The sequence below is a fragment of the Coregonus clupeaformis genome, chromosome 35 (genome assembly GCF_020615455.1).
Source record: "Coregonus clupeaformis isolate EN_2021a chromosome 35, ASM2061545v1, whole genome shotgun sequence".
NCBI classification, from domain to species: Eukaryota; Metazoa; Chordata; class Actinopteri; order Salmoniformes; family Salmonidae; genus Coregonus; species Coregonus clupeaformis.
Genome location: NC_059226.1, coordinates 36,043,956 through 36,068,245, shown reverse-complemented (window position 1 = coordinate 36,068,245; position 24,290 = coordinate 36,043,956). Strand labels below are relative to the sequence as shown.

Here is a 24,290-nt window from a genome sequence, read left to right as displayed (position 1 = left end):
CATGCCCTATATGAACTTGTCCATTCCCATTGTGATTACTCTGAAGAAGGCCATTGAAGGCCGAAACGTCAATCTTTTAAACTTGTCTAATAAAACTACGATTTTTTTTATAGTGAGCGAGCGTTGCGACTTTTCCTGTCCAATGATGTATACTGAACAAAAATATAAACGCAACATGTAAAGTGTTGGTCCCATGTTTCATGAGCTGAAATAAAAGATCACATACATTTTCCATACGCACAAATAGCTTATTTCTCTCAAAAGTTGTGCACAAATTTGTTCACATCCCTGTTAGTGAGCATTTCTCCTTTGCCAAAATAATCCATCCACCTGACTGGTGTGGCATATCAAGAAACAGATTAAACAGCATGATCATTACACAGGTGCACCTTGTGCTGGGGGCAATAAAATCCACTGTAAAATGTGCAGTTTTGTCACACAACACAATGCCACAGATGTCTCAAGTTATGAGGGAGCATGCTGACCGCAGGAATGCCCACCAGAGCTGTTGCCAGATAATTTAATGTACATTTTTCTACCATAAGCCGTCTCCAACGTTGTTTGAGAGAATTTGGCAGAATGTCCAACTGGCCTCACATCCGCAGACCATGTGTAACCACGCCAGCCCAGGACCTCCATATCTGGCTTCTTCACCTGCGGGATAGTCTGAGACCAGCCACCCAGACAGCTGATGAAACTGAGGAGTATTTATGTCTGTAATAAAGCCCTTTTGTGGGGAAAAACTCATTCGCCCCTGCGCAGTCATGTGAAATCCATAGATTAGGGCCTAATTAATGTATTTCTATTGACGGATTTCCTTATATGAACTGTAACTCAATAAAATCTTAGAAATTGTTGCATGTTGCGTTTATATATTTCTGTTCAGTGTAGAATGGGGAATGATGCCAGCTCTATGCAAAAAATGTCTATCTACAACATTCAGATCATTCCACTCTCCTGAGCGCGGCCCTAGAGGCCTCAAGCAAAGATGATGGATGAATGAAGATCTCCCACTCAGGCCGTTTACCATTGAAAATAATTGTCACAGTTCCGGGCTGCTTAAGGGGTGGCTCTCCCACAGGCAACAATGCATTAGCAGCTGGGTCTGGTCTGCTTTGTTCATTGACTGTATGTAAACCAGAAACAAAGGAGCGAGTGTGATGTCTTGCTTCCTCTTCCGTCTCTGACCTCAAGGCCATGTACAGCAAAGTAGGACTCTTCTCTTGGCAGTATAGTATCGTCCTCCTAAGGCCAGCAGATGTCAATGCAGGACAGGCATGATCCAGGGTAGCACTGGAGTGAGTACTTTTAATACTATCTGAACCCTTAGATAACCTTTCATGAAGGTGTTGCTGAAATGAGTATTCATCAGCAGAATAGTGGACTAGAGACAGTTGGCCTCTTCTCAATGAAACCCAGATATCCGTTTTTTTGGGATGAGTCAAAATCATCATCAATCTTCCCGTCCTGCAGGAATGCAGATTTGGACTCATGTTATTCACTCAACAATACAAACATCAGGCCTACTGAGTGAAATAAAGAAACTCGAATGTATAATTATTTCAAACATGCTTTTCTCATTGTCCATAGAAACTTGTTGACTTATTCTGGTTATCGTTTTTCACTGAATAGGGCCTTATGGCCTGCTGTTTTATGTACAGTAGCTACTCTACAGCATATTGTACATCTGTTTTCTCTCTCATACTGGGTTTCTACCTTCCTGGTTTAGATTAAGGGCGTATGACTTCTCTACATTCTCAATTCTCTTAGTACAGTAAATAACTTCCAGCATTGTTAGTGTTACTGGTAGACCTGAACTTCTAAGACATGCCTCTAACCCATCCCATTTTCAGAGGAAGTATATCCTCATTCAGTGTACGTGTCACAAGCTAGCAACATTAGCGAGAGCAGAAGAAGTTATCTGGCACCGTAAGTAGGATCTCTTTATTTGTATAAATACAGTATGCATTTTGATTTTGACAAGGTTTATCAAAGTTTTAAAAAGGGTCAAGGTCAAGGATATGGTTAAACGTGAAATGAGGACAGGATTAAACTGGATATTTCTGGGTGTACTCAGGAAGTTAGTAGTTTGGAGTAGAAGACCCTCATGACACCATAAAAACATGACTCAGAGACAGATATTGTGGTGAGTTGAACCAGCATTACTGACTAAGATAAGGGAACAAAAAATAAGAAGAATATTAGAAGAGAGAGAAAGAGAGAAAATGGAGAGAGGGAGTGAACCAAAAAAGGCTGGTTTAACTACACCACCACCATACACAGAAGGGAGGCACCACCACCATACACAGAAGGGAGGCACCACCACCATACACAGAAGGGAGGCACCACCACCATACACAGAAGGGAGGCACCACCACCATACACCGAAGGGGGGCAGTATTCTCAGGTCACAGGTTTAGTCTCAATAACAGGGAATGTAGAGATAGAAGAAGAGGAAAGGAAGCAGCAGGTTTCCACACCAAGGAGAGGAGAACAATCACATTTAGGTATAAACTGTTATTTTGGACTAGGGGACAGGACTAACTTTTTGTAGGTTCTGGATTGATTACACAACAATTTATATTTTTACTAAAATCAAGGCAGCAAGTTGAAATGATTAGAATACTGGAAAGTGGTTATGGGTTTGTTATGTTATAGGTGTATATTCCACTTAATGAAACATTAAAATGTCTGATGTGTCTTGATTGAGAGTCTTTCTTCACAGATTGATGGAAATCCCCTACAGTATGAATGATGAGGGAGATGTAGGAGACCACGTCTCAAACAACATTTTAATAGATACTTGGGATCAAATATCACTGATTCCTTACACTGAGGAATTGACTGTATTTGTGAGAGGGAAAAGTATTACACTCAGTGGGGTTAAAGAATCCTTCCGAGGGTCAAAGATAAATTCTGAAAGGTGAAATGTAAATTGACAGTATGTATGGGTGACAGCGCGAATGAGGGTTACAAATAGTCAAATGGTGTATCATGCTGCATTTAAACAATCGCTAGAGGGGTTGAATTTGAGTGTTATGGATTGTAGTAAAGTGTTATGGGTGTCGAATGATGATGACGCTAATGGGCGAAAACATCATCACATTAGTAAAGGATTTTATAGTAGGTGGGCCACAGGGCATGTGGGGAAGTGCAACCAACGAGGCAAGAGATAGCATATTTGAGTTTTCGACGTCACGAAGCATGTTGGGGGTGATTGAGTGGTAGCAGTGCGGCTAGGGAAAAGCCTAGGGGTTTAAATCTTATGGGATTTTATTTCGTTTTATGTGCGCTGGATTGTGGAATTCACCGGAGAAGGGAGCAGTAACAAGTGATGTTCTTGAGGGTTGTCTGAAAGGAGGGATCAGGAGATGTGGCAAGAGAGTGAGAATTTCGAATTTAGATTGTGTGGACTGATTAAGAGGTATCAAAATGGAAACTAACTAAATGAGTGATTCTCTTTTCTTTGAAATATTTTCTGAGACTATAAATAAGGCCTGGACATTTTTTGTTTGTTTATTGTTTTACTATATGGTGTTCAAATAACCACAAACAAACCACTTAGTATGAAATGTTAGCTGTATAGGATTTTTATTTGTATTTTAGTTTTTTTCACGGGATGGAAGTGAAATATCTTAAAGGGGCAAACATGTAATTTGGGCTTTTATTTACTGAGAGATAAGTAAATACGTGTGATTTATTTAGAAAAGAGCTGTACTAAAGACATACTGTACACTTGGGATACAACATTTATGAAATGTTTTGACGGTTCTTAATGAGTAGTATACTATTTGATGGAACAATTAATTGAATGATTTCAATGACCTCTGCAATCTGTCCTGGCTTTATAGTGTGACCTGATCATCCACACTGTAAATCTTGGAGGCATGCTGAATTAGGGGTTGAATATAATAAGGAATTGTGAAGAACTATATAATTTGGCATTCATCCTATATATAATTCCAAACAGGACAAGGATGAAATGAGAGAGTTAGTCTTGAAGGAGAGATAACCTTGAATAATGTTATGGAATGAAATTGGGTTAAGATATCATCAAGGGTTGTCATTTTAAGTTCAGTTATTATTTTTGGTTTAACAAGCAATATTGTTGTTGTTTTGTTTTTTGAACACATGAATCACGATGTGATGCATGTGTCCAAAGGGGGGAAGGTGTTAACTATTTTGTTTTTTTGGGCTTACAGGGGTTTTACAGGTGTTTTAATGATTTTGGGCTTACAGGGGTTTTAATGGTTTTTAATGGTTTTAATATTTTTTATGTTTTTGTGGTAAGATATGCAAAGGTGCGCTTCATAATCTCAAGGCTTCTCCTGACGGATGAGAGGACATAAGTAGCATATTGTGTCTCACCTAACCTAACAATGTTCTTAAGATTTTTTCCCATGGGTGAAGGGAACTCTGTCCAACGGAGTAGGAGAATCTGAGTATTTTCTGCGTCCTGGAGACTATGTGATGGTAAAAGACTATGGAAGAAAGAGTTGGAAAGACCCTATGTGGAGGGGCCTGTACCAGGTGTTGTTGGCTACCTCAATGATGGTAAAAGTGGCGGAGACAGATACTTAGATCCATGTTTCCCACTATAGGAGTGTTCGAACCTCAGCCATTGGGTAGCATTGTTGTCTTTTGTGTGTGTCTGTGCTTGTGTGTCCTTGCAGCAGTAACTCCGAGCTTCCTTATGGGTAGGCTGATAGAAGGACACTCTTCGCAGACCGATGTCGATAGATTGAGAGGGACTCTGGCTGATCCGGAGACCCTTGTGACGGAAGAAGGTTAACAGCTGAAGTGACCATACATCATCGTCCAGGTTACACCAACGACGGTACGGATAGAGGGGAGCGCGATCGGGTATCATCTAAACTATTGTACCAGAGTGAGGGAACAGATGACTAAGAGACCACCGAGACCTTCAATACCTTCAAGACCTTCTAGATCTTCGAGATATTCCAGACATTCAAGACATTCAAGACATTCAAGATGCACCAGATATCCCCATCATTGATTTCTTTGCACTTGACTAGTTCCCTGAGAATAAGGGGAATGGGGTACTGATAATAGTGAAGAGCAGAAGAACAAGACATAGAAGGGATATAGACAGGATTAGAATGTATATTCCTGCACATGCAGGAACCATAACTAAAATACAGAAAGGGATCACTATTAAAATACAAGGGTTAAATGGTTATTGGTGTGGGAAGAACCAGCACAAGGGGTATGGGGAAATCACATGGGGTAATGGTGACCTTAAGATAATAAAATAAAAAGACAGATGGATCATAGACATAAGGATAACAGTTCAAGACTTAGATAAACAATTTGATGTAGTACTTAGTGTTAGAGTTCCAGGGGGAAGTGTTGTTGGAGTAGTTATTCCTTGGGAAAGTGCACTAAACCCTGTACATGTTAGAGCCATACCAAATACAGAAGAAAGGGAATGGAAGGAACCGTTAAACAATGATTGGTATAGATGAGTACAATATATTACATTACAATTAAATAAAGAAAATAGTCTAATATGCACCACATCTCCGTTTAAAGAATTAACAGTAGTTCAAAATCTTCACAGTTACCAGGACTGTGTGCTAGGATTCAATCACAACTTTTGTAATATTTAGGAAATTCTAACTATAAACAATTTTATGATCAACCAGGATGAGGAGAGAATTGTAAGCAATTGTTAGAATAGGAACAAGAAAAAGGGAAACACCGGAGTAATATCAAATAGATTATGAGGAAATATAGGAATGTTACAATAAAACAATTGGGTTATATAATTTGGGAGGATTCAAGGGAGAATGTAAAACTAGGGGGCGTTTAAACAGATAGCCTTTGGAATACAGGGACCCCTCAAAGAAAAATCTATCAGGCAGCAGGATCAAGTATTAGAAATGGGTATTAAGAATGAGTGGTGAAACATAATGATTTGTCATATAGTCAATGTTAATAGGGATGTTTTGGATTGGAAATTAACTCAACTAAACTGTTATGATCTGTCCTTTCCTGAGGTTACTACGGATGGTGTCGTAATGCATAGCAGAGATAATTCGGTCCAGAACGGTGTAAAGCTCAATAAAAACCAAAAAACCTCTACCCGGCTGAAGAGGAGCAACAAAGGCGTTGAAGACGTTCCTGTCCGACACCACCTCTGCCAGGAGACCTGAATCCAGCATAAAATCAAAATAAACAATTGCCTTCTCTTTTGTGCCTTTTCTCTCAAGAATGTGACAGGAGTCCATGTGGGGGGAGCAGGAAGAGAGATCTATGTCAATACAACATTCTTCATAGTTTGGGTATACTGGTTGGCAAAATGGACAAAACAGAATGATGGTGGAGGTAGGGCGGCTCAGGTGTGACATTGGAATTGGGGCATTGCCATGGGCAATCCAAGATGAACTATGAAGCTATCTGAAGGACATAAGGAGGACGCCAGAAGATTGAGTGCTGGTAGAGGAAGGGAGTGTTAGTTGAGGTAGTATGTTAAATTGAGGAGGTAGTATACACTGCTAAATTTATAGTAATTTAGACTAGGAATGCATTGGGATACTGATCTGTTGTAATTCTCGTTATGAGGAAGGTCATGTTAGAATTGTGATAATATAACTATACAGTATGCCAGTGTCAATATGTGTCAAGGTGAGAGTTTTAACTTTGAATGATGGAGCCAAGGTGACTAACTAAGAATTGTCATTCTAAATTTGTTTTTGGGTAATTAATGTTGGTATGATTATGAATTGTAAGCTGACTGATTGATCTGAATGAAGTTATGTGAGTTAAAGATATTGATATTATTCTTAAACATGTCCTAGGTAGTATGGCTAAAACAACGCTACGTTAGTTTTAATGTGTTAGGATACTAACACTTATTTTGGAATTGGTTTAGGTAGAAATATTAATATTGTTCATTATGAGTATAACTTTGAATGCAATGATGGTGATTGATAGCATAAACATAACATACTTGTGTAAGGTTATGGGATTAGTAATCCCATGAGGAGGGATATGTGGTGAATTATTATTAATGAACTGTAGAGTTTAATGGACTATGAGGTAGAACTGGGTTAATCAAGAGCATAAAGTTAGAATTGTTTGTTACTGGGCCAGGAATTGTATTGGGTCATTTAATTTCACTGTGTGGGGGAGTAGAGAGGAAATCTGCCCTAGGGTCAAATTGCTTGCTCTTACTTAAATCCATGGCTGTCTTATCTGATGAGAGACTGAAACTAGCTTGTGGCCTTTTGTCTCTCTTCAAACACAGTGAAGGGAGCGGCACCAGGGTTGAATAGAGTTTGGGCTAGACCTTTGTCTCCTTGGTATCTTCTCGATTGATTACAGCATGAGGTGGTGAGGTTTGTGTATGATGCAAGAATTTAGGGCCTTGTCATGTTTAAACTAAACATGAGTGTGTGTGCAGGACAGGGGAGCGAGTGATTGGTTTGAGTAATAGTTCAGCCGTCCTCAGGGACAAAGGAAGTGGGTGTGGAGTGATAAAGAGCGGGAAACTGAAGAGGGAGGGATTTAGAGCTAGAAGAGTGGGGGATGATGATATATAATGTGACGTGAGGAAAACAGAACGGGGTGCCACTCTGCAGACTGGTATCGGCTTTGTTGAAAACTTTAATAAAGTAATTTCTTGATGCAACAAAAACTCTGTAAGACCTTATTTGTAATAAAGTATAGTGGTTATTTCCCACAACATAATCTGGAGACAAAAAGTTAACATTGTTGAGAGAAGATTAGTGAGATGAAAAAGGAAGTGAACGTAAAGAACATACAGTTTATCAGTTGTAGGGGATAGCCTATAAGCTTTTTTCTACCCTTGAGAAATGTTTAATGCATTGTTTTATGTTCAAAATAAACACAGTTTACAAATGATTGAAATGAAGATGAACAGTGTCTTTATAGGGAGCCAACAAATAACTTTTATGGTATACTAATTTTGGATACATGTAGCTCTGTTAAGAATGAAAGTGGAACATCAAGTCATTTCCTCTTTCTTTGTACTGCTAAAGTTTCAAAAGGTAACTTGTAATGTTCTCTTTCTCTCCCTCTCTGTCTCCCCCTCCCTCTCTCCCTCTCTTTGTCTCCCTCTCTCCCTCTCTTTGTCTCCCTCTCTCCCTCTCTTTGTCTCCCTCTCCCTCTCTCCCTCTCTCCCTCTCCTTGTCTCCCTCTCTCCCTCTCTTTGTCTCCCTCTCCCTCTCTCCTTGTCTCCCTCTCCCCCTCTCTCCCTCTCTTTGTCTCCCTCTCCCTCTCTCTCCCTCTCTTTGTCTCCCTCTCTTTCTCTCCCTCTCTCCCTCTCTTTCTCTCTCTCCCTCTCCAGAGCAAGCTGCTTCTCTCCATTCTTAGTTTGCTGCCATGTCGTCAGATGGTAATGTGACATATTTGCTTTTGGATCAACAAAAATTGCTGTATTTGTACAGTTGAAGTCGGAAGCTTACATACACCTTAGCCAAATACATTTAAACTCAGTTTTTCACAATTACTGACATTTAATCCTAGTAAAAATTCCCTGTCTTAGGTCAGTTAGGATCACCACTTTATTTTAAGAATGTGAAATGTCAGAATAATAGTAGAAAGAATGATTTATTTCAGCTTTTATTTCTTTCATCACATTCCCAGTGGGTCAGAAGTTTACATACACTCAATTAGTATTTGGTAGCATTGCCTTTAAAGTGTTTAACTTGGGTCAAACGTTTTGGGTAGCCTTCCACAAGCTTCCCACAATAAGTTGGGTGAATTTTGGCACATTCCTCCTGACAGAGCTGGTGTAACTGAGTCAGGTTCGTGGGCCTCCTTGCTCGCACACACTTTTTCAGTTCTGCCCACACATTTTCTATAGGATTGAGGTCAGGGCTTTGTGATGGCCACTCCAATACCTTGACTTTGTTGTCCTTAAGCCATTTCGCCACAAATTTGGAAGTATGCTTGGGGTCATTGTCCATTTGGAAGACCCATTTGCGACCAAGCTTTAACTTCCTGACTGATGTCTTGAGATGTTGCTTCAATATATCCACATCATTTTCCTTCCTCATGATGCCATCTATTTTTTGAAGTGCACCAGTCCTTCCTGCAGCAAAGCAACCCCACAGCATGATGCTGCCACCCCCGTGCTTCACGGTTGGGATGGTGTTCTTCGGCTTGCAAGCATCACCCTTTTTCCTCCAAACATAACAATGGTCATTATGGTCAAACAGTTCAATTTTTGTTTCATCAGACCAAAGGACATTTCTCCAAAAAGTACGATCTTTGTCCCCATGTACAGTTGCAAACCGTAGTCTGGCTTTTTTATGGCGGTTTTGAAGCAGTGGCTTCTTCCTTGCTGAGCGGCCTTTCAGGTTATGTCGATATAGGACTCGTTTTACTGTGGATATAGATACTTTTGTACCTGTTTCCTCCAGCATCTTCACAAGGTCCTTTGCTGTTGTTCTGGGATTGATTTGCACTTTTCGCACCAAAGTACGTTCATCTCTAGGAGACAGACCGCATCTCCTTCCTGAGCGGTATGACGGCTGCGTGGTCCCATGGTGTTTATACTTGCGTACTATTGTTTGTACAGATGAACGTGGTACCTTCAGGCATTTGGAAATTGCTCCCAAGGATGAACCAGACTTGTGGAGGTCTACCATTTTTTTCTGAGGTCTTGGCTGATTTCTTTTGATTTTCCCATGATGTCAAGCAAAGAGGCACTGAGTTTGAAGGTAGGCTTTGAAATACATCCACAGGTACAGAAGCTTCTAAAGCCATGACATCATTTTCTGGAATTTTCAAAGCTGTTTAAAGGCACAGTCAACTTAGTGTATGTAAACTTCTGACCCACTGGAATTGTGATACAGTGAATTATAAGTGAAATAATCTGTCTGTAAACAATTGTTGGAAAAATTACTTGTGTCATGCACAAAGTAGATGTCCTAACCGACTTGCCAAAACTATAGTTTGTTAACAAGACATTTGTGGAGTGGTTGAAAAACAAGTTTTAATGACTCCAACCTAAATGTATGTGTAAACTTCCGACTTCAACTGTATATAATTTGTCTACCATGTTTTGTAGTTATGAAATCAAAAGGCGTCCTAAAAGATTCACATTGTGAGTAATGATAATAAATGACATAAAGGTAGCAAGAATCATACTGTTAGAGAGCATTAATAGTACACCATTGATATTCCATGGACAAATACTATAAACAAAACTTCCCAGCTTCGTACCTGTTTAGTCTTGTCCACTTAGGGCCACATTTACGTGATTGTGAATGTGGGAATCAAGTGTGATTTTCTAATATTGGCTTGATAACTTTAACTCTCTCTTTTCTAACCTGACTATCAGGTGCCGATTTTGTGGATAGACACATGGCTGAGTTCATCCAGAGGGTCCACTTGGTGATGCCTATAGCAGATGATCTGCGCAGCAATGACATGATCCTTGATGAGGCGTACTCTAATATTAAAACTTCCAAGACCAGCCAGGACAAGATGATAAACTTGTACGATGTCTTACAGTCAGGAGGGCCAGAAGTGAAATCAGCCTTCTACAGGAGTCTGCTGAAACACGACCGTTATCTAGTCAACGATCTGGGTACATTTCTCTCTCTTCCTCTTGATGGTGGTGCAATTTACAAGACTTCTGTTATGTAGAATATATTAACTTTTTACACATTTACCATTTGTCACACTTTCCCCCATTCTGTGTTTAAGAACATAAACTACTCTCTGATGTTAGTTTTATTAAGGTAAAGTAAACATGTAACCAAGTCACAACTCAAAGTGACATCTGTCAGTCTCTGTAAGTGGCTGTCTTGACAGACAAAAGAGGCAGACCATAACTGACCATTATACTCTCAATGTTTGTCTGTTTTCATTTCTAATTACATCATCACCCAGTCTGTAATATACAGACACCTGCCCTTTATGAAATAACAATTCCTCAAAAGATCTCTGTATTTTTCTCTTTCCCTCCCTCCCTCCCTCCCTCCCTCCCTTCCTCCCTCCCTCTATGGGGCACTTTTGGAGTTCTGGGAGATGATTTGAACATTAGAGCATCTTCTTCAGGGAAATCTACAGGACATATTCAGCCAGGTGTTGTATTTTATAATTTCTCTCTCAGGTCCTCTTTAGGCTTATCTTTATTGGCAATAATAAAATGTATGGTATATATCCACCATTGTGGATATGGTATGGTAGTTCTCAATGACATGATTTTGTGCGTTATATGCAGTCAGATCCATCATTATTGGCAATCTTGAGACTGTATTAAATAAATAATACAAATACTGAGCTACAGTGAGGGAAAAAAGTATTTGATCCCCTGCTGATTTTGTACGCTTGCCCACTGACAAAGACATGATCAGTCTATAATTTTAATGGTAGGTTTATTTGAACAGTGAGAGACAGAATAACAACAAAAAAATCCAGAAAAACGCATGTCAAAAATGTTAAATTGATTTGCATTTTAATGAGGGAAATAAGTATTTGACCCCTCTGCAAAACATGACTTAGTACTTGGTGGCAAAACCCTTGTTGGCAATCACAGAGGTCAGACATTTCTTGTAGTTGGCCACCAGGTTTGCACACATCTCAGGAGGGATTTTGTCCCACTCCTCTTTGCAGATCTTCTCCAAGTCATTAAGGTTTCGAGCATGACGTTTGGCAACTCGAACCTTCAGCTCCCTCCACAGATTTTCTATGGGATTAAGGTCTGGAGACTGGCTAGGCCACTCCAGGACCTTAATGTCCTCCTTCTTGAGCCACTCCTTTGTTGTCTTGGCCGTGTGTTTTGAGTCATTGTCATGATGGAATACCCATCCACGACCCATTTTCAATGCCCTGGCTGAGGGAAGGAGGTTCTCACCCAAGATTTGACGGTACATGGCCCCATCCATCGTCCCTTTGATTCGGTGAAGTTGTCCTGTCCCCTTAGCAGAAAAACACCCCCAAAGCATAATGTTTCCACCTCCATGTTTGACAGTGGGGATGGTGTTCTTGGGGTCATAGGCAGCATTCCTCCTCCTCCAAACAAGTTGAGTTGATGCCAAAGAGCTCGATTTTGGTCTCATCTGACCACAACACTTTCACCCAGTTCTCCTCTGAATCATTCAGATGTTCATTGGCAAACTTCAGACGGGCATGTATATGTGCTTTCTTGAGCAGGGGGACCTTGCGGGCGCTGCAGGATTTCAGTCCTTCACGGCGTAGTGTGTTACCAATTGTTTTCTTGGTGACTATGGTCCCAGCTGCCTTGAGATCATTGACAAGATCCTCCCGTGTAGTTCTGGGCTGATTCCTCACCGTTCTCATGATCATCGCAACTCCACGAGGTGAGATCTTGCATGGAGCCCCAGGCCGAGGGAGATTGACAGTTATTTTGTGTTTCTTCCATTTGCCAATAATCGCACCAACTGTTGTCACCTTCTAACCAAGCTGCTTGGCAATGGTCTTGTAGCCCATTCCAGTCTTGTGTAGGTCTACAATCTTGTCCCTGACATCCTTGGAGAGCTCTTTGTTCTTGGCCATGGTGGAGAGTTTGGAATCTGATTGATTGCTTCTGTGGACAGGTGTCTTTTATACAGGTAACAAGCTGAGATTAGGAGCACTCCCTTTAAGAGTGTGCTCCTAATCTCAGCTCGTTACCTGTATAAAAGACACCTGGGAGCCAGAAATCTTTCTGATTGAGAGGGGGTCAAATACTTATTTCCCTCATTAAAATGCAAATCAATTCATAACATTTTTGACATGCGTTTTTCTGGATTTTTTTGTTGTTATTCTGTTTCTCACTGTTCAAATAAACCTACCATTAAAATTATAGACTGATCATTTCTTTGTCAGTGGGCAAACATACAAAATCAGCAGGGGATGAAATACTTTTTTCCCTCACTGTATATGATAAGTAAAAACAAAAACGAGGGAATTGTATTATTTTATACTAATACAATTGTTCAGAGAAATATATATTTTTAACAAGTAAAACAAAACATTTCTAAAAAAGATAGGGGTAAAAATTATTGGCACCCCTGTTTTCAATACTCTAGCACCCTCCCCTTGCGAAGATAATTACACTGAGCCTTTAACTAAAATGTTTTATGAGATTGGAGAACACGTTGGGAAAGATCTTAAACCATTCCTCCATTCAGAATCTTTCCAGATCCTTGATATCCTTTGCCTGCTCTCATGGACTACCCTCTTCAATTCAAACTACAGGAGACTGAGATGGCCATTGCACAGTGTTGATTTTGTGGTCAATTGATTTTGATTAGTGCTTGGGGTTATTATCATGTTGGAAGTATCAGCCTCCTGGCAGAGGCAACCAGGTTTTTGGCTAATATGTCCTAGTACTTGGTCAAATTCATGATGCTGTTGACCTTAACCAGGGCCCCAGGACCAGTGGAAGAAAATTAGCCCCATAACATCAAAGATCCACAACCATATTTTACCGCCAAACCAACCACTGGTGTGGTTGAGCTCTATTTTCATGTTATCTGACCATATAACTAGTTCCCATCCAAGTGAAAAATAGAGCTCTTTGGCCACACACACCAGTCGTGGGTATGGCGTTGAAAAATAGAAGGATATGCAGAAAAGTACCTTATACCTTCGGTAAAATATGGTGGGGATCTTAGATGTTCTGGTTAAGGTCAACGGCACCAAGGACCAGGCCATTTTGGCCAAAAACTTGGTTGCCTCTGCCAGGAGGCTGACACTTGACTGCAAGTGGATCTTCCAGCAAGATAATTAAACCAAGCAATAATCCAACTCCACAAAGAAATGGTTAATTGACTACAAAATCCACATTTTGAAATAGCCATCTCAGTCTCCGGACTTGAACCCCATTGAAAACCTGTGGTTTGAATTGAAGAGAGCAGTCCGTAAGAGAAAAAGAAGGATATCAAGGATCTGGAAAGAAGATTCTGTATGGAGGAATGGTCTAAGATAGATCCCTCCCGATGTGTTCTCCAATCTCATAAAACATGAAAGAGAAAGTCTACGTGTCGTTTGACCTCTATTTCTTTTACTTTTTTTTTTAATGACATGTTAATCAAAATATATTTCTCTGAGCAATTGTATTAGTATATACAGTACCAGTCAAAAGTTTAGACAAACCTACTCATTCAAGGGTTTTCTTTATTTTAAAATGTTTTTACATTGTAGAATAATAGTGAAGACATCAAACTATGAAATAACACATTTGGAATCATGTAGTAACCAAAAAAGTGTTAAACAAATCAAAATATATTTTATATTTGAGATTCTTCAAATAGCAACCCTTTGCCTTGATGACAGCTTTGCACACTCTTGGCATTCTCTCAACCAGCTTCACCTGGAATGATTTTCCAACAGTCTTGAAGGAGTTCCCACAAATGCTGAGCACTTGTTGGCTGCTTTTCCTTAACTCTGCCATCCAACTCATCCCAAACCATCTCAATTGGGTTGAGGTCGGGAGATTGTGGAGGCCAGGTCATCTGATGCAGCACTCCATCACTCTCCTACTTGGTAAAATAGCCCTTACACAGCCTGGAGGTGTGTTGGGTCATTGTCCTGTTGAAAAACAAATGATAGTCCCACTAAGCCCAAACCAGATGGGATGGCGTATCGCTGCAGAATGCTGTGGTAGCCATGCTGGTTAAGTGTGCCTTGAATTCTAAATAAATCACCGACAATGGCACCAGCAAAGCACCCCCACACATTAACACCTCCTTGTCCATGCTTTACGGTGGGAAATACAGAGAGATCATCCGTTCACCCACACCACGTCTCACAAAGACACTGCGCTTGGAACCAAAAATCTCCAATTTGGACTCCAGACCGAAGGACAAATTTACACCGGTCTAATGTCCATTGCTCTTGTTTCTTAGCCCAAGCAGGTCTCTTCTTCTTATTGGTGTCCTTTAGTAGTGGTTTCTTTGCAGCAATTCGACCATGAAGGCCTGATTCACACAGTCCCCTCTGAACAGTTGATGTTGAGATGTGTCTGTGACTTGAACTCTGTGAAGCATTTATTTGGGCTGCAATTTCTGAGGCTGGTAACTCTAATGAACGTATCCTCTGCAGCAGAGGTAACTCTGGGACTTCCATTCCTGTGGTGGTCCTCATGAGATCCAGTTTCATCATAGCGATTGATGGTTTTTGCGACTGCACTTAATGATATAATGAATACTCGGACAGAGTGGTAAGATCCAATCGCAGAATAGCGATGCTTTATTAGAGTACAGACAAGGGAATAGCTTAATCGTGGTCGGGCGGGCTGTGGTCAAAACCGGGCCAGGCATAGACAGGCAGAGGTACCAAAGGAGCGGGCTTAGTCGTAGTCGAGGTCACAGACACAGGATCAGAGAACGGTAATCACTGGGGCAGACAAGCAGAGGATTAAGCAATATGGGGAGTCAAACAACAAGGCACAGGTCGGATACACGGGTAATCAAAACAACAAACTCTCTCTCTCTCTCGGAACAAAACGCTTAGCAAGTCACAAAGGAACAATACCTCGCACCGACTGAACCTCTGAGCACACCTTATATCCTACCCTAATTACGGACAGGTGTGCTCAGAACTCAGGTGAACCAGATCGAGTCTGATGACTCCCCCTCTCTGTAGATCGGGGAAGTGTCAGACTCTGTCTAGACCCAGCCAACCCCCGATCCCTTACAGTACCCCCCTCCCCAGGGCCGGCTCCTGACGGCCTTCTACCTCTACCGGGTGGTCTTCCTCTGGGTCGGGGTCCGGGATGATCTGGGTGTTCAGCGTGGAAAGTGGCCTTGAGAGCGGGGTCTAGTATGTCCTTAGCAGGAACCCAGGACCGTTCCTCCGGTCCATATCCCTCCCAGTCCACGAGATATTCGATGCCCCCTCGTCTCCGTCTTGACTCCAGTATCTCGTAGACTGTATAGGTGGTGTCCTGTTCATCCTCCAAAGGTGGTGTAGTAGGTTGTTGAGCGATTGGTGGATACATCGGGCTATAATGAACAGGTTTCAGCAGGGAGACGTGGAACGTAGGGGTTTATCCTGTAGTGTCGAGGGAGTAACAGACGGTAGGTGACAGGGTTAATACGTCTCTGTACTTTGAAGGGACCAATGTACCTGGGTTGGAGCTTCTTGCAGCTCCGTCGGAACCGCAGGTCTCGGGTAGACAGCCACACTCGTTGTCCGGGTTGATAAGTGGGAGTAGGTCTCCGGCGTCGGTCGGCATAGGTCTTTTGCTGCTGAGAGGCTTGACTGAGATGTTGATGGGCCGTCTCCCAGACCTGCGCACTCCGACGGAACCACTCGTCCACCGCCGGTACCATCCCGGGTGCGGTATCCCACGGAAACAGGGGTGGTTGATACCCTAGAACACACTGAAAGGGCGTTAGACGTAGGGAGGTGTGAATGAGTGAGTTCTGAGCATACTCTACCCAAGGAAGGAATCGGCTCCACTCTTGCGGCTGCCGCGAACATTGTTGCCGTAGATACTTCCCAATTTCCTGGTTGAGCCGTTCGGTCTGCCCATTGGCCTTGGGATGATATCCGGAGGTGAGGCTCACCGAGATACCCAAGCGTTCGCAGAAGGCCTTCCAAACCCGGGATACGAACTGGGGTCCCCGGTCGGAAACAATATCCTCTGGAACACCAAACTGCCGGAACACCTGGTTAAACATAGTCTCCGCCATCTGAGTGGCGTTAGGTAAACGGGTCATGGGTACTAACCGACACATCTTTGAGAATCGATCGATGACCACGAGAATAACAGTATGGCCCTCTGATTCTGGTAGGTCGGTAACAAAGTCCATCGCAATGTGCGACCAGGGTCGTTGAGGGGTTGGCAATGGCATCAGCTTACCCTCCGGTAGTGCTCGAGGCGTCTTGGACTGAGCACAAACTGGGCAGGATAATACGTAGTCTCGTAAGTCATCTGTGAGGGAATCCCACCAGTATTTTCGACTGATGAGTCGAGTAGTTCGAGTGATTCCGGGATGACCAGATCCTAGCGACGTGTGGCACCATTCCATCAGTTGAGGTCGAAGCGGAGCTGGTACAAACACCTTCGACACCGGGGTTTCTGGAGGGGCTGGTTCCGCTTGTAGGCTCTCCTGAATTGTGTCATCGATAGCCCACCTCACAGGGCCAGCACGGCAACTCATGGGGAGGATAGGTTCTGGTTCAACCGGTCTGTCAGCGCGCTCGAACCGTCGGGAAAGCGCGTCCGCCTTACAATTCTTGGACCCGGGAATATAAGAGACAGTGAATTGAAAACGGTTGAAGAACAAAGACCACCTTGCCTGTCGGGAGTTCAGTCGTTTAGCACTGTGAAGATACTCCAGATTGCGGTGGTCCGTGAGCACTTGGAACGGATGAGCTGCTCCCTCCAGCCAATGTCTCCACTCCTCCAGTGCTAACTTCACCGCCAGCAATTCACGATTTCCCACGCCGTAGTTCTGCTCGGCCGGATTCAGCTTCTTAGAAAAAAAAAGCACAGGGTCGTGATTTGGGCGGCTCACCTTGGCGCTGGGATAGCACGGCTCCAACTCCAACCTCCGAGGCGTCCACCTCCACGATGAACGGCAAGGTAGGATCCGGCTGACACAAAATGGGAACGGTGGTAAATCGTTGTTTCAATGTCTCAAAAGCCCGCACTGCCCCCTCCGTCCATTTCAGACCACGCCCCTTGTGGCTGGTCATCGCCGACAGGGGAGCTGCGGTGGTGCTGAAATTACGCACGAACCGTCTATAGTAATTGGCAAACCCCAAGAATCTCTGAAGCTCTTTCACCGTCTGGGGTTGAGGCCAGTCTCGTACAGCTTGTACCTTGGATTCATCCAGTCTTACCCCGTCGGGAGTGAGTATGGCCCCAAGGAAGGAAATCGTCGTGACATGAAATTCACTCTTCTCGGCCTTCACGAACAGAGAGTGTTGGCGGAGTCGGTCCAGAACCTGTCGTACATGGGACACATGTTCACTCAGAGAGTTAGAGTAGATTAGGATGTCATCAATGTACACTATGACGAAACGATCAATCAAGTCCCTAAAAATGTCATTCATGAACGCCTGGAACACAGAGGGCGCGTTAGTAAGTCCATAGGGCATAACACAATATTAATAATGTCCTCGATGGGTGATGAAGGCGGTCTTCCATTCATCCCCCTCTCTAATGCGCACCAGATTGTACGCACTCCTGAGGTCCAGTTTACTGTAGATGGAGGCTTGCCCCACCTGCTCGAGGGCCGCTGGAATCAAAGGAAGGGGGTAACGATTTTTTATGGTGATATCGTTCAAACCTCGATAGTCTATGCAAGGACGAAGTCCGCCATCCTTTTTCTTAACAAAGAAAAAACTGGATGCGGCGGGAGACGTAGATGGGCGAATGGCCCCTTGCTGAAGTGCCTCATCAATATACTTGCTCATTGATTCCCGTTCCGGCTGAGACAAAGGGTAGATTCGTCCGCGAGGAGGGGTAGCCCCGGATAGCAGATCAATGGCACAATCCCAGGCCCGATGCGGTGGTAACACGGTAGCCCTCTCCTTGGAGAACACCTGCGCGTAATCCTGGTACTCTGTAGGAACAACAGTAGACACCGCACCCTTCGCATCCTCCACAGTAGACGTTTTGCAAGGTAAAATGAGGCACTCAGCCCTGCATACCTCACTCCAAGCCGTGATATCGCCAGATTTCCAGGAGATGACCGGATCAGGGGTAACGAGCCAGGGGTGGCCGAGGACTAGCGGCTCCCGTGGAGCGGAGATGACGAACAGAATGATGTTCTCATGGTGCAGGGAGCCCACTTGTAACTTGATTTCCCCGGTACGGTGCGTAATGAACCCAGTGCCCATGGGCTCACCGTCTAGCGCGTTGACTCGCAGGGGAGGTTGAATTGGGATAAGTTGAACTCCCAACTCCTCAGCAAGACCCATATCCAGAAAGCTGGCAGCCGCTCCGGAATCAATAAGTCCTTCCAACCTGCGTACTTTCTCTCCGACAGATAAGGTAACAGGCACATACATTTGTTTCGATGTAATGTTCAACACTGGAGTCTCACTCACCGGTTTGGCAGTTCCGAGGCGATATCCTGGGGTACGGTTAGGTCGTACCGGACATTGACGAACGAAATGACCCACCTGACCACAATACAGGCATAGTCCGTCTTGCCGACGTTGTTGTCTCACCGAACCTTGTAGAGGTGACCGTCCCAGTTGCATAGGTTCCTCCTCAGATTCTCTCCTCCGCTCTGTCGATTGCATAGGACCAGTGATCGAGGGCTCCCGGACTGTAGATGCCTTGTGTTGCACTATAAGATGATCAATAGAGATGGCTATTTTGATAAACTCATGTAGCGCAGTGATATCTCCTCGACAAGCCAACTCAGTCTGTACGTCTTTGCGCAGCCCTCTTCGGAAAACTGTGAGCAAAGCCGTTTCGCTCCATCCGCTACCGGCTGCTATAGTACGGAACTCTAAAGCGTAGTCGGCTACTGTGCGACGGCCCTGCTGAAGTTCGCATAGTTGGTCTCCCACACTACGCCCAGATACTGGGTGGTCGAACACCTCTTGAAACAGTCTCTTGAACTGAACTTCCGCATTCAACTCGGGGACCTCAGCTGCCCAAAGCGCAGTAGCCCAATCCAGTGCTCTTCCCGTTAGCAGAGAAATCATGAAATCCACCCTGCTACGGTCATCGGAAAACATAGTACGACATATACAGGGAAATCTGGAGTAGAAACCCCTGACATTTGCCAGGTTCCCCGTCGTACCTTGTCGGTATAGAAATCGGAGGTGCATGACGAGGACTGACCGTACTCGGGGTGGTGCCTTCCGCTGCACCAGCGTTGAGTAGCTGTAGGAGTTCATCCATGCGTTTCTCCTGTATCTCCCATCGCCTCTGTAATTCCGCTGGATCCATGGTAAAGGCGAGGTATTCTGTAATGAATACTCGGACAGAGTGGTAAGATCCAATCGCAGAATAGCGATGCTTTATTAGAGTACAGACAAGGGAATAGCTTAATCGTGGTCGGGCGGGCTGTGGTCAAAACCGGGCCAGGCATAGACAGGCAGAGGTCCAAAGGAGCGGGCTTAGTCGTAGTCGAGGTCACAGACACAGGATCAGAGAACGGTAATCACTGGGGCAGACAAGCAGAGGATTAAGCAATACGGGGAGTCAAACAACAAGGCACAGGTCGGATACACGGGTAATCAAAACAACAAACTCTCTCTCTCTCTCTCGGAACAAAACGCTTAGCAAGTCACAAAGGAACAATACCTCGCACCGACTGAACCTCTGAGCACACCTTATATCCTACCCTAATTACGGACAGGTGTGCTCAGAACTCAGGTGAACCAGATCGAGTCTGATGACTCCCCCTCTCTGTAGATCGGGGAAGTGTCAGACTCTGTCTAGACCCAGCCAACCCCCGATCCCTTACAGATGAAACTTCCAAAGTTCTTGAAATGTTCCGTATTGACTGACCTTCATGTCTTAAAGTAATGATGGACTGTCGTTTCTCTTTGCTAATTTGAGCTGTTCTTGCCATAATATGGACTTGGTGTTTTACCAAATAGGGCTATCTTCTGTATACCCCCCCTACCTTGTCACAACACAACTGATTGGCTCAAACGCATTAAGAAGGAAAGAAAATCCACAAATTAACTTTTAAGAAGGCACACCTGTTAATTGAAATGCATTCCAGGTGACTACCTCATGAAGCTGGTTGAGAGAATGCCAAGAGTGTGCAAAGCTGTCATCAAGGCAAAGGGTGGCTATTTGAATAATCTCAAATATAAAATATATTTCGATTTGTTTAACACTTTTTTGGTTACTACATGATTCCATATGTGTTATTTCATAGTTTTGACGTCTTTACTATTATTCTACAATATAAAAAATAGTACAATATAGCTCAGTATTGTATTATGTATTTTATTGTATTTTTTGCTAATATTTATCAAGGGATCCAATAATTATGGATCTCACTCTATGTATGATGTCATCCAATCTTAGGTCCTGCATTACCTCATGCCTCCAATATATTGCCTGGGACTGGAAGACAATCAGTTGAACGTGGTGAGCTTTCAACCATTTTGACATGCTTGTTATAACCACCCAAGAACCACACCTAAAGATCCAATTGACCAAAGAGTATTCCCCCTTTTTGGTTCCAAATTTACAACTGCATGTATAAATTTCAATACTCCTTCCAGATGATGTTAAATGCAACACAGCAATAGGTGCTATGCTAATACAATGTGTAACTGTAGCTAGGCCTACTGTAGATGTACGATCTTAATTTGATCACCCTGTTGAAGGAGAACTTTCCTGAAATGCAGGAAATGTAAAACTTGTAGTGTATTTGAGGTTTGAAAAGGCTTCTGAAGTTTGTTATTTTCACTTTAAAATGTCAGACTTGATTTTCCCTTACAAAAAATGTATCAACCCTTACACAAATGTCCATTAATTATAATCCACATAATAATTAACCTTTCCTGTTGCTGCAGGATTATTTTCCTGTGGTATCAAACTTGCTCAAATTAAGATCCTACATCTGTATAATTCTCATAAGCCTATGATTTAACAGATCAGGTTCTGTGTCTTGACAATAAAGGTACTGTAGGGTGGTATTTTCTGTCTTAACACAGTGTTGTAATTTTGATATAGCATCAGATGAGGAATCGGTTGGAAAGATCACATACTATACCAATAACGATCTTGGAAAAGGTGCCGATGGAATTGTGTTCAGGTAAACCAGCTTAAACATTATTGTGTAAATGTGTTTGTAACCCTAAACCCCTCTTTGCTCTTTGTAGCAAAAATTTCCTTATGATCCCCCCCGAAAAAAATTAAATAAAAAAAGTCCTTATGATCGCTTCATTGACTAGATGTTTATCTTTCTCTACCGCTGTCCTCTAGGGGTTTCTTCCTTTGTGATGATGCCAACAAGCGTCCTGCGGCAGTGAAGAGAATTGAACTAGCAAAACAAAGCAATGCTGATCAAGAGGTCGCTTTGCTTCATAAATTGGACTACAATCCCCATGTCGTCCGCTACTTCTGCACTGAAAAGGACAGGCAATTCCTATACATTGCCATCGAGCAGTGTGCCGCCTCTTTAGATAAGGTCTAATTGAATTACTCACTATTTTATTCTCAGATTTATCCAAACTTAATTATATAAGTCTCACATCATGATTATCTATGTTAGAATATATACTGAACAAAAATATAAACGCAACATGAACAATTTCAAAGATTTTACTGAGTTACAGTTCTTAGAAGAAAATCAGTCACTTGCAATAAATAAATTAGGCTCTAATCTATGGATTTCTCATGACTGGGAATACAGATATGCATCAGTTGGTCACAGATACCTTAAAAAAGGTAGGTGCATGGATCAGAAAACCAGTCAGTGTCTGGTGTGACCACCATTTGCCTCATTCATTTGCATAGAATTGATCAGGCTGTTGATTGTGGCCTGTGGAATGTTGTCCCACTCCTCTTTAATGGCTGTGCGAAGTTTCTGGATATTGGCGGGAACTGGAACACGCTGTTGTACGCGCCGATCCAGAGCATCCCAAACATGCTCAATGGGTGGCATGTCTGTTGAGTATAAAGGTCATGGAAGAACTGTAACATTTTCAGCTTCCAGGAATTGTGTACAGATCTTTGAGACTGGGGGCCATGCATTATCATGCTGAAACAAGAGGTGATGGCGGCGGATGAATGGCGCGACAATGGGCCTCAGGATCTTGTCACTGTATTTCTGTGCATTCAAATTGCCATAGATGAAATGCAATTGTGTTCGTTGTCCGTAGCTTATGCCTGCCCATACCATAACTGACCCCCACCATGGGGCACTCTGCTCACAACGTTGACATCAGCAAACCGCTTCGGTTGTCAGGCCAGTTGGACGTAGTGCAAAATTCTCTGAAACAATGTTGGAGGTGGCTTATGGTAGAGAAATGAACATTACATTCTCTGGCAACAGCTCTGGTGGACATTCCTGCAGTCAGCATGTCAATTGCACGCTCCCTCAAAACTTGAGACATCTGTGGCATTGTGTTGTGTAACAAAACTGCACATTTTAGAGTGGCCTTTTATTGTCCCCAGCACAAGGTGCACCTGTGTAATGATCATGCTGTTTAATCAGCTTCTTGCCACACCTGTCAGGTGGATGGATTATCTTGGCAGAGGAGAAATGCTCACTAATGGATGTAAACAAATTTGTGCACAACATTTTAGAGAAATAAGCTTTTTGTTTATATGGAAAATGTCTGGGATCTTTTATTTCAGCTCATGAAACATCAGCGCACTAATACTTGTGTGTCTCTTCCAGTGTTTTACTAAAGAAAATCCTTTTGACCTTCACGGACTGAAACCTGTGGAGCTGCTGGAGCAGACCATGATAGGACTGAAACACCTGCACTCTCACAACATAGGTTATAATGATATGCTGTATACTGTAATAATAATAAATAATATGCCATTTAGCAGACGCTTTTATCCAAAGCGATTTACAGTCATGTGCGCATACATGTTTACGTATGGGTGGTCCCGGGGATCGAACCCACTACCCTGGCGTTACAAGCGCCATGCTCTACCAATTGAGCTACAGAGGACCACTACTGTAGATAATCCTAGTGAAGTTACGGTATTTATGACTTTCAGATCTTCCCTCAACTCCAGTAGACAGATTCATCCTGATCTTTTCTCCCCAGTCCACCGTGATGTGAAGCCCCACAACATCCTGTTGAAAAAAGACTCTGTCTCGTTCACGGTCAAGATCTCAGACTTTGGGATGAGTAAGCAGTTGGCGGACGACAGACAAAGCTACAGCATGAGGTCGGGCGCCCTTGGCACCATGGGCTGGAACGCCCCAGAGGTCCTGGATGAGAGCAGGAAAGGAAACCCTGTGAGTACAATTTTATGAATGCCGATAGATAATTTGTTTGTTCTGTCTGTAAAATGAATTATGTGAGAAATGGCAGTGGAAACGTCTTTATGCGCAAATATTGATATAATAACCATCATAATGAATTAAACTTGGAGTCACGCGATGATATGTTGTGTGGTCCTCCCACTATGACTTCGGAAACCATGCCGTTTACTAGGCTACAGATGAAATAAGTTATAATGAACTTCACAGGGTGGTGAAAGTGCATGATGATGAGCTTGATGTGTTAGGCCTACTGCTGCTAGGTAGCTCTCTCTCTGCTCTCCCCCTCCCCTCTGTCTGTCCTTGATTGCAGGAGTGAAGTCTGGTGTGCGGGAGTCAGGGTTCCAGCTGCAGCTCATTCACCATAATCACCTCAGCCTTTAAGACCCGGTCAAACTTGCC

The 24,290-nt window shown here is 43.1% G+C and overlaps 1 protein-coding gene across 1 annotated transcript; it reads left to right on the top strand.

Annotated features, from left to right (window-relative positions):
• The first annotated feature begins 1,695 nt into the window (after nt 1-1,695).
• Nucleotides 1,696-22,298, top strand: LOC121551659 (serine/threonine-protein kinase/endoribonuclease IRE1-like). Its single transcript, XM_041864367.1, has 7 exons — nt 1,696-1,929; nt 8,333-8,380; nt 10,334-10,582; nt 11,017-11,082; nt 20,963-21,025; nt 21,617-21,698; nt 21,869-22,298. The coding sequence occupies exons 2-7, from the start codon at nt 8,368-8,370 to the stop codon at nt 22,077-22,079; spliced, it is 684 nt and encodes a 227-aa protein (XP_041720301.1). The 5' UTR covers nt 1,696-1,929; nt 8,333-8,367; the 3' UTR covers nt 22,080-22,298.
• The last annotated feature ends 1,992 nt before the right edge of the window (nt 22,299-24,290 follow it).